The 18,842-nt window shown below is 42.5% G+C and overlaps 1 protein-coding gene across 1 annotated transcript in view; it reads left to right on the top strand.

Annotated features, from left to right (window-relative positions):
• The window catches only part of fn1a (fibronectin 1a), a 73,024-nt gene that overhangs the window by 19,436 nt on the left and 34,746 nt on the right, over positions 1-18,842 (top strand). The window contains exons 13-23 of the mRNA XM_036959452.1: positions 4,884-5,005; positions 8,333-8,501; positions 8,778-8,963; positions 9,538-9,666; positions 9,837-9,926; positions 10,799-11,005; positions 15,978-16,256; positions 16,474-16,737; positions 17,065-17,159; positions 17,340-17,508; positions 18,577-18,663. Of these exons, the coding sequence (XP_036815347.1) occupies positions 4,884-5,005; positions 8,333-8,501; positions 8,778-8,963; positions 9,538-9,666; positions 9,837-9,926; positions 10,799-11,005; positions 15,978-16,256; positions 16,474-16,737; positions 17,065-17,159; positions 17,340-17,508; positions 18,577-18,663 (1,797 nt within the window). The remainder of the gene's footprint in view (positions 1-4,883; positions 5,006-8,332; positions 8,502-8,777; positions 8,964-9,537; positions 9,667-9,836; positions 9,927-10,798; positions 11,006-15,977; positions 16,257-16,473; positions 16,738-17,064; positions 17,160-17,339; positions 17,509-18,576; positions 18,664-18,842) is intronic.

An 18,842-nucleotide genomic window follows, 5' to 3' on the forward strand; every position in this document is an offset into this window, starting at 1 on the left:
AGGAAATGATCCGTGAATCAGAGCCTTCCGGGTATCGATTCCGCATTACGCTTACTCTTTTTAAAAACGCACATAGAGACGCCGCCAATAGTTGGTCATAGGAGATTTGGTGAAAAGTCATGAAATTCCATCCGTCAAAATGTGTATGAACCCTGTCAGAGCTCCTGTTAATAACCTCTACAGGATCGGTGTCCCTTTTAACCGGGACAGTTGAGCTAACGTGAAACGCTAAAGTGATTAGCATGACAGTTGTAAGTAACAGCAAACTTTCCAGGACATAGAACATGTCTGACATGGGCAGAAAGATTAACAATAATTTAAGCTAACTGCACTGTCCAATTTACAGTAGCTATTACAATGAAAGAATACCATGCTATTGTTTTTGAACATACGGGAAGAGCAGTTTATCCTTCGCATCCGACTCATTAAGGAAAAAAAATCCTCGTCCAGTTCGAGGTGAGTAATCGCTGTTCTGATGTCCTAAAAGCTATTTTCAGTCATAGGAAACGATGGCGGAAACATTATGTGCATATTGTTTTTGAGTGCACAGTTTTGCACTTGAAAATTTATCAATAAACCATTTTAGGCACATTTGGATAGACTTGAGACAACATTTGGAACAGCAATGCAATGGTTCATTGGATCAGTCTAAAACGGTGCACATACACTGCTAAATTGCACCTAGATTCCTAAGTCATATAATGGCCTTACATTTTTTTGGGCTCCATCATCTTTGAAATGCATATTTTACCAGATCTAATGTGTTATATTCTCCTACATTAATTTCACATTTCCACAAACTTCAGTGTTTCTTTTCAAATGGTATCAATAATATACATATCCTTGCTTCAGGTCCTGAGCTACAGGCAGTTAGATTTGAGTATGAGTCATTTTAGGCAAAAGGGAAAAAAAAAAGTATGATCAATCTCATTGACAGCTGTTTACAGTTTTTTTTTATCAGTCATATGACCTGACAATGGTATTACTTATAATCCTGTGTGACATGTTAAGATCCTATTTGCACTAAAAGGAATCTTCGAATACTTTCTTTATCTCACTCTCAACATTGCTCCCAGCTCCCTCTAACCACGATCCCCATGGCTGTTATCATTTGAAGCGACACACAGAAAGTGTATCCGCTCTAGACTAGGTTGGAAAAAAGAAAAGCCCCAGCGTTTTTGTTTAAAGTGAAGCGCACCCCAGCCCAGTGTAATAACTTCCCTTAATGACATACAGCTGTGAGATGACTGGGTGCAGCCCTGGGTTCAAATACTATTCCAAAAACCTATCAAATACTTTTAGTGTTTACTCTGCTTGGCGTGCCTGATGGGTGTGGTTTTGCAGTTTTAGTGACTATTCTATTGGTTCCGTAGTGCCAATCGAACACAGATAAAGTATATGAAACCGATTTTTGAATATTCTTTAAACCCAGGTCTGGGAAGGAGGGTTAGAGAGCCTGGTGGCGGTTGGCTGCTGAGACCTAGTGCAGACTAAGTGGGAGTTAAACACTGTAGAAAACCTTCCCAGTCAGTTGGGCCTTTTAGGAACTGTAATTAGGAGAAATTGAGACCAGATTGTGCCCAAGGTCATGTAGGCTATCCTATCCTAGCGTGGTTAACCAATCCACTTGCTGAGCGTCTTTTGATTTGATACAAGATGTTCTATGTAAAACTTCAAGAGCTTTAAGCTTTAAGATTCTCTACAACAAAAAAAACTACAGTTTCAACTTCCAATTGTCAGGATTATGTCTGTAGTCATAGAATGCCATGGAACTCTTGTTTCTATATCCTGAAGGGATTGGATTATCCATTTTATAACGTGGTTATCTAGATGTTCATATCGTCCTTCTCTCATCCCGGGATTTACCGGCTTCAGTTTCGATGAGGGAGGGTTTTTATATTTTACTCATGGTCTTATCTCATTTAAAGAATATTGGATGACTGTCATTCATTATTCCATTCATCCAGATCAATGTAATATGGATAGGGTTTAGGCTACTTACTACATGATACTCTAATTTCCCCCTATACCCATCATGAGGTTGCTACAACCCTAGCCTATGAATGAAAGTTTGCAACGTAGGTGCACATAGGTTGAGAGAGAGATTTTGAGGTGATACCAGTGGAGGCTGGTGGGAGGAGCTATAGGAGGACGGGCTCATTGTAATGGGTGCAATGGGATAAATGGTACTGTATCGATGGTAATCTCTCTGTTCCAATCATTCCATAGCTCCTCCAGCCAGCCTCCACCGAGTGACACATGTGTGACACATGGACAGACAGTGACACATTCAATACCGCCTTGCACACTCTTGCCTGCATCAAGCTGATATAGGGTGTAATCATTAGTCCAACATTTGCAAACAGAAGTTTCTATTGGACAGATTTAGGTTTGTATATCCCCGTTTTTGTTCCGTTTGCTTCCGTTTTTAAGAAACGTTTTTAAACAGAATCGGTGGAATGAATACACCCCTGATCACGCGTTAACACAGTTCACTTTCATAGCAGCCAAGGTTGTATTCTTTCTCGCATCTTTGCGCTCTCCTCCTCACTTTTTCCCTTCACTTGTGGACTTTCATGCACAATACATCAGCTGTATGTGACCAGGCGAGAAGTTTTTTTTTTTTTTTCCAAGCCACATCGTCACCAAATTAGCTAATGTAACGACATAGTCAACATAGCTACTAGAACTAACACGTTAGTAAACCCGCTACAATCATGCAGTTATGTTATTAAGCAGTTTAGCACTTCCACTGGTGCGCCCCCAGTGGCAATACATTTGTAAAACCAAAAGCTTACCTTGACTTGGAAGAGTTCAAGTGTTGTGTTGGATAGCCAGCTAGCTAGCTAACATAGCATCCCTCTGTTTTGAGTATGCTAAATGATCTGGCTGCATTTGCTAAGTAAGTGAAAGTGAACAAAAAAATGTAACTTTGCTTCTCCTTCATTTTGGAAGAAAATGATTTGTTCAAAACTGTTCAACTATTTTCTTTCTCTCTCTGAGTCTACTACTCACCACAGGTTATGCAGTGCTAGCTAGCTGTAGCTTATGTTTTCAGTACTAGATTCATTCTCTGATCCTTTGATTGGGTGGACAACATGTTAGTTCATGCCTTAAGAGCTCTAATAGGTTGGAGGAAGTCCTCTGGAAGTTGTCATAATTACTGTGTAAGTCTATGGAAGGGGGTGAGAACCATGAGCCTCCTAGGTTTTGTATTGAAGTCAATGTACGCAGAGGAGGACGGAAGCTAGCTGTCCTCCGGCTACACTATGGTGCTCCCGTACAGAGTGCTGTTGAGGCCAAAAAAAAATCCCTTGGCCCATTGGTCGTCTATTACCAGAATGCTAATAAAATGTGCACAGGTAATATCGAATTTCCATTGAGACTGCTAGCTAAATATGCTAACGAGCGCAAACGAAAGGAAATGAATTGCAAAGACCGGCAAACCAGCTCATAAACGTATATATTTTATAGGTAGGAGCTACCGAATGTCATTTTTGTTGCGTTTGGACATTTACAAACGTATGTGAATGAGAGACATTGTGCCAATGAACAACATTTTGCTGCTTGCTTGTCTGAAGGAAGAAATGACTGGCTATGGATCAGCATGTGTATAGGCTGTGAATGTGTGGAGTCAGGAGTTACTAAGGCAACGGGCCTGAGAACAGAGGGGAAAAATGGAAAGAAATCAAGATAGTCGCTGTACAGATATCTCAAACATAGCAGAAAACCATTACTAAATGATGTCATGTCACCTTACTAATTCAGCCACTTACTTAGATAAACTTGGTAGTGAACTTAGTAGTCGTGTTAACACAGTATTCTGTTTTTTTCACGCAGGGAAATAAATAAATAAATAAATAAATAATAAATACAACGCATATAAATGATCTTGCTGTATTTTGTAAACACAGATTTAGAATGCAAGATTAACTTTAAACAAAACATTAGTAAATGTAGCTGGCTACATTCTTTCTATGATAAACATTAGAAAAATTAGGGCCGTGAATCGTTTTTTTTTTTTTGCAACAAAAAAAATACCTTGCTTTTTTTTCATTGTAAACAGAAAATACATTAGTGCAAAACATTCGTCAGAAAAAAAACTTCATTTTCATCAGATGACAACAGAAAGAAGTCCATGGTAGCTACAAGTATTGAAAAACTTAAAATAAATAGTTTTGACAGTATTAAAAAAAACATCCCGTGGCTATTTCCAAATACTATACAGTATACCGCCCAAGCCTAATCTATAATATTATATATAAACATATGCCATTTTAGCAGACTCTTTTTATCCAAGGTGACTTACAGTCCTGTACATTGCAAGTAGTAATTTAGGGAAACATGCTATCGCTCTAAAGGTGTAGTTTATATTTCTGTTGCAGTGTAGCTATGTTTACATCAACAGGTCTAGTGAAGGAGCTGAGGGTAGTTCTCTCTCGCTCGCTCTTGCTCTCTTGCTCTGCTCTGCACGCCGAAACCCTAGCTAACAAGAATCTCACAGGGATATGCTACTTCTCCCCCATTTGTTGCAGCAGTACCTGGGCTTCTTATGTACTACACTGTACAACCTACCATTTCAGAGCTGGGTTTTAACTGTGAGCTTTCTGAAATTGTAATATTTTTTTCGTTGTTGTTTAGATTTCAAATGAGTTGTGTTTTTTACAGATTGTTTAACCACCAAGCAATGGAATTAAAGTGATCTAGATTTCACATTATGCAGTTCAAATACTGTCAATTGTTATCAGATGATCAGACCTATAATACAGTCTGTCTGATCCTCTATCAGATGGTGAGTTGGTGAAAGTGTTTCAATGCTGTAGTAGTGTAATTTACCTTCCTCTGTATGGCGTGTTTCAACATGCTTTCTCCCTCTCTTCCAGGTGGTAACCGTCCAGTCCAGGTGATCATCTCAGAGTCTGGTAACCAGCCCAACTCCCACCCCATCCAGTGGAACGCCCCGTCCTCCGCACACATCACACAGTACATACTCAAGTGGAGAGTGGTGAGTAGGCCCGTGATTCTCCAGAGTAGGCCCGTGATTCTCCAGAGTAGGCCCGTGATTCTCCAGAGTAGGCCCGTGATTCTCCAGAGTAGGCCCGTGATTCTCCAGAGTAGGCCCGTGATTCTCCAGAGTAGGCCCGTGATTCTCCAGAGTAGGCCCGTGATTCTCCAGAGTAGGCCCGTGATTCTCCAGAGTAGGCCCGTGATTCTCCAGAGTAGGCCCGTGATTCTCCAGAGTAGGCCCGTGATTCTCCAGAGTAGGCCCGTGATTCTCCAGAGTAGGCCCGTGATTCTCCAGAGTAGGCCCGTGATTCTCCAGAGTAGGCCCGTGATTCTCCAGAGTAGGCCCGTGATTCTCCAGAGTAGGCCCGTGATTCTCCAGAGTAGGCCCGTGATTCTCCAGAGTAGGCCCGTGATTCTCCAGAGTAGGCCCGTGATTCTCTAGAGTAGGCCCGTGATTCTCTAGAGTAGGCCCGTGATTCTCTAGAGTAGGCCCGTGATTCTCCAGAGTAGGCCCGTGATTCTCCAGAGGTTAACATTCACCAGATGGTGAGGGGGGGGGGGAGTACCCAATTTGTCAAACTTGAGTAAAAGTAAAGATTATTTTTTAGGTTAAAATTAAAATTACTCAAGTGAAAGTCACCTTGTGACCTTAACTTGACTAAAAGTCTAAAAGTATTTGGTTTTTAATCTACTGAAGTATCAAAAGTATAAATCATTTAAAATTCCTTATTCTGCCACATTTTGTAGTTTTAATATTTTTTTTTACAGATAGCCAGGGACACACTCCAACACTCAGACATAATTTACAAACGATGCATGTGTTTAGTGAGTCCTCCAGATCAGAGGCAGTAGGGATGACCAGGGATGTTCTCTGTTTAGTGAGTCCTCCAGATCAGAGGCAGTAGGGATGACCAGGGATGTTCTCTGTTTAGTGAGTCCACCAGATCAGAGGCTAGAAGGGATGACCAGGGATGTTCTCTGTTTAGTGAGTCCACCAGATCAGAGGCAGTAGGGATGACCAGGGAAGTTCTCTGTTTAGTGAGTCCTCCAGATCAGAGGCTGTAGGGATGACCAGGGATGTTCTCTGTTTAGTGAGTCCTCCAGATCAGAGGCAGTAGGGATGACCAGGGATGTTCTCTGTTTAGTGAGTCCTCCAGATCAGAGGCAGTAGGGATGACCAGGGATGTTCTCTGTTTAGTGAGTCCTCCAAATCAGAGGCAGTAGGGATGACCAGGGATGTTCTCTGTTTAGTGAGTCCACCAGATCAGAGGCAGTAGGGATGACCAGGGATGTTCTCTGTTTAGTGAGTCCACCAGATCAGAGACAGTAGGGACGACCTGGGATGTTCTCTGTTTAGTGAGTCCACCAGATCAGAGACAGTAGGGACGACCTGGGATGTTCTCTGTTTAGTGAGTCCTCCAAATCAGAGGCAGTAGGGATGACCAGGGATGTTCTCTGTTTAGTGAGTCCACCAGATCAGAGGCAGTAGGGATGACCAGGGATGTTCTCTGTTTAGTGAGTCCACCAGATCAGAGACAGTAGGGACGACCTGGGATGTTCTCTGTTTAGTGAGTCCTCCAGATCAGAGGCTAGAAGGGATGACCAGGGATGTTCTCTGTTTAGTGAGTCCTCCAGATCAGAGGCTGTGGGGATGACCAGGGATGTTCTCTGTTTAGTGAGTCCTCCAGATCAGAGGCAGTAGGGATGACCAGGGATGTTCTCTGTTTAGTGAGTCCTCCAGATCAGAGGCAGTAGGGATGACCAGGGATGTTCTCTGTTTAGTGAGTCCTCCAGATCAGAGGCTAGAAGGGATGACCAGGGATGTTCTCTGTTTAGTGAGTCCACCAGATCAGAGGCTAGAAGGGATGACCAGGGATGTTCTCTGTTTAGTGAGTCCACCAGATCAGAGGCAGTAGGGATGACCAGGGAAGTTCTCTGTTTAGTGAGTCCTCCAGATCAGAGGCTGTAGGGATGACCAGGGATGTTCTCTGTTTAGTGAGTCCTCCAGATCAGAGGCAGTAGGGATGACCAGGGATGTTCTCTGTTTAGTGAGTCCTCCAGATCAGAGGCAGTAGGGATGACCAGGGATGTTCTCTGTTTAGTGAGTCCTCCAGATCAGAGGCAGTAGGGATGACCAGGGATGTTCTCTGTTTAGTGAGTCCACCAGATCAGAGGCAGTAGGGATGACCAGGGATGTTCTCTGTTTAGTGAGTCCACCAGATCAGAGGCAGTAGGGATAACCATGGATGTTCTCTGTTTAGTGAGTCCTCCAGATCAGAGGCAGTAGGGATGACCAGGGATGTTCTCTGTTTAGTGAGTCCACCAGATCAGAGGCAGTAGGGATGACCAGGGATGTTCTCTGTTTAGTGAGTCCACCAGATCAGAGACAGTAGGGACGACCTGGGATGTTCTCTGTTTAGTGAGTCCTCCAGATCAGAGGCTAGAAGGGATGACCAGGGATGTTCTCTGTTTAGTGAGTCCTCCAGATCAGAGGCTGTGGGGATGACCAGGGATGTTCTCTGTTTAGTGAGTCCTCCAGATCAGAGGCAGTAGGGATGACCAGGGATGTTCTCTGTTTAGTGAGTCCTCCAGATCAGAGGCAGTAGGGATGACCAGGGATGTTCTCTGTTTAGTGGGTCCTCTAGATCAGAGGCAGTAGGGATGACCAGGGAGGTTCTCTGTTTAGTGAGTCCTCCAGATCAGAGGCAGTAGAGATGACCAGGGACGTTCTCTGTTTAGTGAGTCCTCCAGATCAGAGGCAGTAGGGATGACCAGGGATGTTCTCTGTTTAGTGGGTCCTCTAGATCAGAGGCAGTAGGGATGACCAGGGACGTTCTCTGTTTAGTGAGTCCTCCAGATCAGAGGCAGTAGGGACGACCAGGGATGTTGTCTTGATAAGTGCGTGAATTAGACCGTTTTCCTGTCCTGCTAAAGCATTCAAAATGTAACGAGTCATTTTTGGGTGTCAGGGGAAAATATATTGATTTTTAAAAAGCACATTTTCTTTAGGAATTAAGTTAAAGTTATCAGCAACTATAAACAGTAAAGTACAGATACCCCCCCTCCCCCCCCCCAAAAAAACCTACTTAGGTACTTTACACCACTGCCTAAACTGGCCTTAAAGCAGCTACCTTTTTGTTGTTGTTGATATCAATAATATAATCAATCAATCAATCAAATTTATTTTATATAGCCCTTCGTACATCAGCTGATATCTCAAAGTGCTGTACAGAAACCCAGCCTAAAACCCCAAACAGCAAGCAATGCAGGTGAAGAAGCACGCATAATGTCAAATATTATCTGTCTCCTCTCTTGTTTGGGGTAGAAAAACACCCGTAACCCTTGGCGGGAGGTGAATATCCCAGGCCATCTCAACTCCTACACCATCGCTGGCCTGAAGCCAGGCATCACCTACGAGGGTCAGCTGATCAGTGTGCTACGCTTCGGACGCCGCGAGGTCACACGCTTCGACTTCACCACCACATACGGTTCCTGTGAGTAGGATCACAGTATGGCTACAAGCCTTGTATTCTGTCTCCTTGTGTTATTGATATTTTGGCCCAGGAAACGGATTCAAACTAACAAGGATAAGCTACCTGTCCACGATGATTGATGTTTTTTTAAAGATGATTTCTACTTGAGGGATGGCGTTGAGCAACAGCCATCTTGAGATCTGTGAACATCTTGAAAATTGCATTTTTTTTTAAGTCTGTTCTCTGTCCACAGGCCATTCCTCTCTTTATATCTGACCGTCTGATCTTTCCTTTCAGTGGCGACCTCCGAGGGAGAGACCACCCAGCCTCCTCCGGTGGTGGACATCAGTGAGTCTGTTACAGAGATCACCTCCAGCAGCTTCGTCATCTCCTGGATGTCTGCCTCTGACACCGTGTCTGGCTTCAGGATCGAGTACGAGCTCAGTGAGGAGGGACAAGAGAGAGGACAGCCCATGATTCTCGGTACGGAACAACCCACTGGGCACACATTGGTTGAATCAACGTTGTGTCAACGTCATTTCAGTTAAATTAAGTTTTAACCCATCTGGAATAGACGTTGAATTGACGTCTGTGCCCGGTGGCAATAGACTTTTTAAGACAATGTCTAATAATTTGTTTAGTGTGTACACTATACGATAATACCTGAAGTATTACTATTCCTTAATACTGACCGTGACCTTTGACCTCCTCTTACTACTTTGTCAGGTTTGCACGGGTTTATGCTGCGTTATCTGTATATTTTGTAGTAACGTTCGATAGACACAATGACTAGACTGCACCACTCAAGTATATTGTCCTAACCAATGAGATATATATACTAGATGACTGATAGGGGGCGCTGTGTTGAAGACACTGCACCTACATCTTGGCGCTCCCCCCCTTCGCCCACTATTGTCAATAATATTTTGAAAGCTATAAAAATGCATTTATGAATGTCCATGTTTATTATATTAGACACCACCTAAAAATATATTATTATATCATCAATCCAGGGTTTGTCAACATCATTGGTCCTAACATGCTTGTCTGTCTCCAGACCTCCCCCGCACCGCTACCTCTGTGAACATCAATGAGCTGCTTCCTGGAAGGAAATACACTGTGAATGTGTACGAGGTTACACCTACTGGAGAGCCCAACCTCATCCTCACCACCTCTCAGACCACTGGTGGGTACAGAGACGGACACGCACGGACGGACAGACAGACAGACAGACAGACAGACAGACAGACAGACAGACAGACAGACAGACAGACTCAGAAGCACACGGACAGACAGACGCACGGACAGACAGACTTTCTACAGTATGTATATATCTCTCCTCTGCTCCTCTTCTAGCTCCTGACGCTCCCTCTGACCACGAGGTGGATGAGGTTGGAGAGACCTCTATCATAGTCAGCTGGGAGAAACCCCTGGCTCCTATCACAGGTCAGTACACACATAGAGGCTGAGTTTACACAGGCAGACCAATTCTGATCTTTGCCCAATTATTGGTAAAATATCTGCTCTAACTGGTTTGAAAAAAGACAAATAAAAAATCTAATTTGGGCTGCGTGTGTAAACGCAGATCCTTATAAGGAGAGATCCTTAATAGGAGAGATCCTTAATAGGAGAGATCCTTAATAGGAGAGATCCTTATAAGGAGAGATCCTTATAAGGAGAGATCCTTATAAGGAGACTACTGAGTGAATGGGGACTTTCCTCATCTCATGTGTATAGAAACATACAAATGATAAATTATTCAACTGAGCGATATTACAAAAGCTCAACAAGTTAGCCCCCCCCATCCAAAAATACTAAGACCGGTGGCAATCTCTTACCAGATTGATGTTTAAATAAACAAAATTACAATACCTGTATTGAATTGAGAGGCGCAAGGAAAGGTAATGTCTGTGCACCATTACCATGAGTAATGATAGTGCACCATTACCATAGGTAATGTCTGTGCACCATTACCATAGGTAATGTCTGTGCACCATTACCATAGGTAATGTCTGTGCACCATTACCATGAGTAATGATAGTGCACCATTACCATAGGTAATGACTGTGCACCATTACCATAGGTAATGTCTGTGCACCATTAACATAGGTAATGTCTGTGCACCATTACCATAGGTAATGTCTGCACCATTACCATAGGTAATGACTGTGCACCATTACCATGAGTAATGATAGTGCACCATTACCATAAGTAATGATAGTGCACTATTACCATAGGTAATGACTGTGCACCATTACCATAGGTAATGTCTGTGCACCATTACCATAGGTAATGATACACTATCTCCTCTCCTACAGGTTACCGTGTGATCTACACCCCGTCTGTGGAGGGAAGCAACAACGGAGCTGCAACAGAGCTCACCCTGCCGGACACCGCGACCTCTGTGACTTTGAGTGACCTTCGACCAGGCCTGCTCTACAACATTAGTATCTACGCAGTCGAGGACAGTCTGGAGAGTGAGCCTGTCTTCGTACAGGTCAACACAGCCGGAGAACCCTTACCAGGTAAGGGTAGCCTAGTGGTTAGAGCGTTGGACTAGTAACCGTAAGGTTGCAAGTTCAAATCCCCGAGCTGACAAGGTACAACAAATCTGTCGTTCTGCCCCTAAACAGGCAGTTAACCCACTGTTCCTAGGCCATCATTGTAAATAAGAATTTGGTCTTAACTGACTTGCCTAGTTAAATGAAGGTAAAAAATAAAAACATGTAGTGTGTGTGAATTGACTTGAGGCTAGGTCCTGACAGTCTCATTACCTACCTATACTACCTTATTTTATTTAACCTTTTTTATTTAACTAGGCAAGTTTAGTTAAAAGAACAAATTCTTATTTACAGCGATGGCCCCTACCAGAACGCAAAAGGCCTCCTACGGGGGACGAGGATTAAAAATATTGGCCACAAAACACACATCACGACAAGAGAGACCCCACAACACTACATAAAGAGAGACAACACTACATGAAGAAAGACAACACTACATAAAGAGAGACACTACAACACTACATAAAGAGAGACAACACTACATAAAGAGAGACCCCACAACACTACATAAAGAGAGACACCACAACACTACATAAAGAGAGACACCACAACACTACATAAAGAGAGACAACACTACATAAAGAGAGACCCCACAACACTACATAAAGAGAGACCCCACAACACTACATAAAGAGAGACACCACAACACTACATAAAGAGAGACCCCACAACACTACATAAAGAGAGACCCCACAACACTACATAAAGAGAGACCCCACAACACTACATAAAGAGAGACCCCACAACACTACATAAAGAGAGACACTACAACACTACATAAAGAGAGACCCTACAACACTACATAAAGAGAGACCCTACAACACTACATAAAGAGAGACCCCACAACACTACATAAAGAGAGACCCCATAACACTACATAAAGAGAGACCCCACAACACTACACAAAGAGAGACCCCACAACACTACACAAAGAGAGACCCCACAACACTACACAAAGAGAGACCCCACAACACTACATAAAGAGACACCACAACACTACATAAAGAGACACCACAACACTACATAAAGAGACACCACAACACTACATAAAGAGAGACACCACAACACTACATAAAGAGAGACACCACAACACTACATAAAGAGAGACCCTACAACACTACATAAAGAGAGACCCCACAACACTACATAAAGAGAGACCCCACAACACTACATAAAGAGAGACCCTACAACACTACATAAAGAGAGACCCTACAACACTACATAAAGCGAGACACCACAACACTACATAAAGAGAGACCCCATAACACTACATAAAGAGAGACCCCACAACACTACACAAAGAGAGACCCCACAACACTACACAAAGAGAGACCCCACAACACTACACAAAGAGACCCCACAACACTACATAAAGAGAGACACCACAACACTACATTAGAGAGACAACACTACATGAAGAGAGACAACACTACATAAAGAAAGACAACACTACATAAAGAGAGACACTACAACACTACATAAAGAGAGACAACACTACATAAAGAGAGACCCCACAACACTACATAAAGAGAGACACCACAACACTACATAAAGAGAGACACCACAAAACTACATAAAGAGAGACAACACTACATAGAGACCCCACAACACTACATAAAGAGAGACACCACAACACTACATAAAGAGAGACACCACAACACTACATAAAGAGAGACCCCACAACACTACATAAAGAGAGACCCCACAACACTACATAAAGAGAGACCCCACAACACTACATAAAGAGAGACCCCACAACACTACATAGAGACCCCACAACACTACATAAAGAGAGACCCTACAACACTACATAAAGAGAGACCCCACAACACTACATAAAGAGAGACCCCATAACACTACATAAAGAGAGACCCCACAACACTACACAAAGAGAGACCCCACAACACTACACAAAGAGAGACCCCACAACACTACATAAAGGGAGACACCACAACACTACATAAAGAGAGACACCACAACACTACATAAAGAGAGACCCTACAACACTACATAAAGAGAGACCCTACAACACTACATAAAGAGAGACCCTACAACACTACATAAAGAGAGACCCTACAACACTACATAAAGCGAGACACCACAACACTACATAAAGAGAGACCCCATAACACTACATAAAGAGAGACCCCACAACACTACACAAAGAGAGACCCCACAACACTACACAAAGAGAGACCCCACAACACTACACAAAGAGACCCCACAACACTACATAAAGAGAGACACCACAACACTACATTAGAGAGACAACACTACATGAAGAGAGACAACACTACATAAAGAAAGACAACACTACATAAAGAGAGACACTACAACACTACATAAAGAGAGACAACACTACATAAAGAGAGACCCCACAACACTACATAAAGAGAGACACCACAACACTACATAAAGAGAGACACCACAAAACTACATAAAGAGAGACAACACTACATAGAGACCCCACAACACTACATAAAGAGAGACACCACAACACTACATAAAGAGAGACACCACAACACTACATAAAGAGAGACCCCACAACACTACATAAAGAGAGACCCCACAACACTACATAAAGAGAGACCCCACAACACTACATAGAGACCCCACAACACTACATAAAGAGAGACCCTACAACACTACATAAAGAGAGACCCCACAACACTACATAAAGAGAGACCCCATAACACTACATAAAGAGAGACCCCACAACACTACACAAAGAGAGACCCCACAACACTACACAAAGAGAGACCCCACAACACTACATAAAGGGAGACACCACAACACTACATAAAGAGAGACACCACAACACTACATAAAGAGAGACACCACAACACTACATAAAGAAAGACACCACAACACTACATAAAGAGAGACCCCACAACACTACATAAAGAGAGACCCCACAACACTACATAAAGAGAGACCCCACAACACTACATAAAGAGAGACCCTACAACACTACATAAAGAGAGACCCTACAACACTACATAAAGAGAGACCCCACAATACTACACAAAGAGAGACCCCACAACACTACATAAAGAGAGACCCCACAACACTACATAAAGAGAGACCCCACAACACTACATAAAGAGAGACCCCACAACACTACATAAAGAGAGACACCACAACACTACATAAAGAGAGACACCACAACACTACATAAAGAGAGACACCACAACACTACATAAAGAGAGACACCACAACACTACATAAAAAGAGACACCACAACACTACATAAAGAGAGACACCACAACACTACATAAAGAGAGACACCACAACACTACATAAAGACAACACTACATAAAGAGAGACACCACAACACTACATAAAGAGAGACCCCACAACACTACATAGAGACCCCACAACACTACATAAAGAGAGACCCCACAACACTACATAAAGAGAGACCCCACAACACTACATAAAGAGAGACACCACAACACTACATAAAGAGAGACACCACAACACTACATAAAGAGAGACACCACAACACTACATAAAGAGAGACACCACAACACTACATAAAGAGAGACACCATAACACTACATAAAGAGAGACCCTACAACACTACATAAAGAGAGACACCACAACACTACATAAAGAGAGACACCACAACACTACATAAAGAGAGACACCACTACATAAAGAGAGACACCACTACATAAAGAGAGACACCACAACACTACATAAAGAGAGACACTACAACACTACATAAAGAGAGACACTACAACACTACATAAAGAGAGACCCTACAACACTACATAAAGAGAGACACTACAACACTACATAAAGAGAGACACTACAACACTACATAAAGAGAGACACCACAACACTACATAAAGAGAGACACCACCACACTACATAAAGAGAGACACCACAACACTACATAAAGAGAGACCCCACAACACTACATAAAGAGAGACCCCACAACACTACATAAAGAGAGACCCCACAACACTACATAAAGAGAGACCCCACAACACTACATAAAGAGAGACCCCACAACACTACATAAAGAGAGACATCACAACACTACATAAAGACAACACTACATAAAGAGAGACATCACAACACTACATAAAGAGAGACACCACAACACTACATAAAGAGAGACCCTACAACACTACATAAAGAGAGACACCACAACACTACATAAAGAGAGACACCACAACACTACATAAAGAGAGACAACACTACATAAAGAGAGACACCACTACACTACATAAAGAGAGACACCACAACACTACATAAAGAGAGACCTAATACAACAACACAGACTGTAGTTTGCGTTAGACCTTAGCCCCAAACTTCACAAGCAGTCACACTAAAACGGAGTATTTACTAGTTAGTTCGGAAGATATCAGCTCTGTTAAAACTGACCCTTTTTTCTTTTATTAAATCCCTCTAGAACATATCATTCAGGATTCGATTCCACAATGGAAAGTTTGGATGATGCATTTCCTGTTCACAGCCCAAATGCTCCACTTTAATGGTCCAATGGAAAGAGTTGTGCAAGCTATTCTAATACTCCGGGGACTCCTGGCCAAATATAAAGCCAAAACAACAGTTTCGCAGCTGGAAAGTGTAAAGCTGCTTAGGTTGTATAGCTCTGTAGGCTGACGTACGAGTGCGAATCATTTGCGAGACCCTTCTTTGGATCGACTGCTGTAAAGGCAGTCCATCAGTAAGTCTGTAGTTCAACCTGATACGTACTGATTTAGGGAATGACAAATAGACCCAGACTCCCTTGGAAAGACAGAGCGACCCAGACTCCCTTGGAAAAATGGACTTTGGATCCTCTCTTCTCCAATGAGCATTGAGGACACAGCCCTAGTTTCATCAGGGTTATATGGAGATAATACTCTTAATAAACACATTACTTCCTGTCAATATCTGACCACTTCCTGTTTCCTGTCCACAGAGGAAGTCCCGCCTCCTACAGACCTGCAGTTCTTTGAGGTGTCTGACGTGAAGATCATCATCACCTGGATGGGGCCGCCTACTGACGTGTCTGGGTACAGAGTGACTGTGGCTCCCATCGGTCCTGACGGGACCCCTCAGAGAGAGCTCCAGCTCCCCGTCACACGCAACGCCTATGCAGAGGTCACCCACCTGACCCCGGGGACTCCGTATCTCTTCAGCATCTACACCATCAAGGGAGGAGAGGAGAGCCAGCCACTGGTCGCAGAGCAGGCTACCAGTGAGTATAGGCAAACTTATCCCATCAACAATTGTTTTTCTATTACAACAAACAAACAAAACAAATCGCTTTCCAGTCAAACTTAGTACTGTAAATATTACTGCTACAGTCTCAATTGAGACAAGACACAGAATCGCTAATCTTTGTAGATCAGTGATTCTGTACAATCTGACTGCAACGTTGTCTCTGAACACTTATTTTTTTTTTTTGTCGTCAGAGCCTGATTCCCCTGCTGATGTCCATTTCACCAACGTGACCGAGGACAGTGCTCTGATCATGTGGGTGCCCCCTCGGGCCCGCATCACCGGATACCGTCTGTTCCTGACCCTGGAGGGATCCAACCCAAAACAGCTCCGCCTGCCCGCCCGCCTGTCTCAGTACACCCTGCTCAACCTCCGCCCAGACACGGAGTACACAGCCATTCTGCATTCTGAACAGGACAATACGCTCAGTGAGGGTGCCTCCAGGAGCTTCTCCACCAGTGAGTCCAGACTAGTGTACTGTTTTGGGTTGTCTTTATTCAACTCCTTTCTTAACCAAATTATCTGACTGACTGGTTCCTCAGTTTGTCAAACTGAAATCGGCTGAGTTTCAATGACTCAAAAGTTTTTTTAAGCAATTTTAAGCACATTCTAACTTGTCGAGGCCAGACTCTTTGTCAGTAGACTTCTTGGTCCGTTTGACTAGTCAGGGGGAAAGTGTGCACATACAGTAGGTTTTGCTTTAAGCAGGGATATGATTTTGGGAGTTCCTAGTTTGTTTAACTAGTCCTTGACCCCTGACCTCTGACCCGGTGTGTTCTATTCAGCTCAGTTAATGGGGAACGCCCCTCGCTTCAGTACTGATGTCACAGACACCTCCATCATTATCTCCTGGACACCCGTACCCCGAGTGGGATACAAGGTACACAAACACACACGTTATTGGTCCAACTATTTCAGAATAGAGTTGTGAATGTGCTCTGGCTCCTGTGATCCTGGGAAAGGGCTAACCTCTCTCTCGTCACCTTTGCCATGTTTGTCCGTGTGTATCCCTCTCACCTGTGTGTGTGTGTGTGTGTGTGTGTGTCCTCTCCCCATGTAGTTGACGGTGAGGCCCAGTCAGGGAGGTGAGGCCCCCAGAGATGTGACCTCTAATTCGGGCAGCATTTATATCTCAGGCCTGACCCCTGGGGTCGAGTACACCTACAGCGTCCAGCCAATCGTCAACGGATATGAGCAGGGCAACCCAATCACACGCCGCATAGTTACACGTGAGTGATCAGAGGATAGCCATGTTATTTTATACTATCTATCTATCTATCTATCTATCTATATATATATATATATATATATATATATACATATGTGTGTGTGTGTGTGTGTGTATATATGTATATATATATGTATGTATGTATGTATGTATATATAGATAAATATGTATACATATATATAAATATGTATACATATATATATATATATATATATATGTATACATATATATACATATATATATATATATATGTATATGTATATGTATATGTATATATATATATATATATATATGTATATATACATATACATATACATATATATATATATATATGTATATATATGTATACATATATATATATATATATATGTATATATATATGTATATATATATGTATATATATATATATATATGTATGTATATATATGTATATATATGTATATATATGTATACATATACATATATATATATATATATGTATATATATGTATACATATATATATATATATATATATGTATACATATTTATATATATGTATACATATTTATCTATATATACATACATACATACATACATACATATATATATACATATATACACACACACACACACACACATATGTATATATATATATATATATATATATAGATAGATAGTATAAAATAACCTGGTCACAACAGCTACTCCATCCATACTAGAACCTGGTCACAACAGCTACTCCATCCATACTAGAACCTGGTCACAGCAGCTACTCCATCCATACTAGAACCTGGTCACATATATATATATATATATATGTGACCATGTTCTAGTATGGATGGAGTAGCTGCTGTGACCAGGTTCTAGTATGGATGGAGTAGCTGTTGTGACCAGGTTCTAGTATGGATGGAGTAGCTGTTGTGACCAGGTTCTAGTATGGATGGAGTAGTCGTTCTGACCAGGTTCTAGTATGGATGGAGTAGCTGTTGTGACCAGGTTCTAGGATGGAGTAGCTGTTGTGACCAGGTTAGAGTGTTATTTATAGTATACATTTTACCCAATCATCTCATCTTATTCCTCGTCCTCCAGCTCTGTCTCCTCCTACTGACCTCAAACTGGAGTCCCACCCTGACACAGGAGAGCTGACTGTCCAGTGGAACGAAGCCAGCACCCCAGGTCAGAACAGTGATACTTTTGTTCCACTTGACTTTGAAGTCTAGATAACAACCCAACCCTGGAGTCACTCGCTCACATAGCCACACCTACAGGGTCAGCCAGAGTACAGTGTTTATACTGACACACCTCATATGACCCAGTTCAAAAGAAACACCATGGTTTTTGGATTTAGGATGAAG

Source organism: Oncorhynchus mykiss, chromosome 22 (genome assembly GCF_013265735.2).
Source record: "Oncorhynchus mykiss isolate Arlee chromosome 22, USDA_OmykA_1.1, whole genome shotgun sequence".
Classification (NCBI taxonomy): Eukaryota; Metazoa; Chordata; class Actinopteri; order Salmoniformes; family Salmonidae; genus Oncorhynchus; species Oncorhynchus mykiss.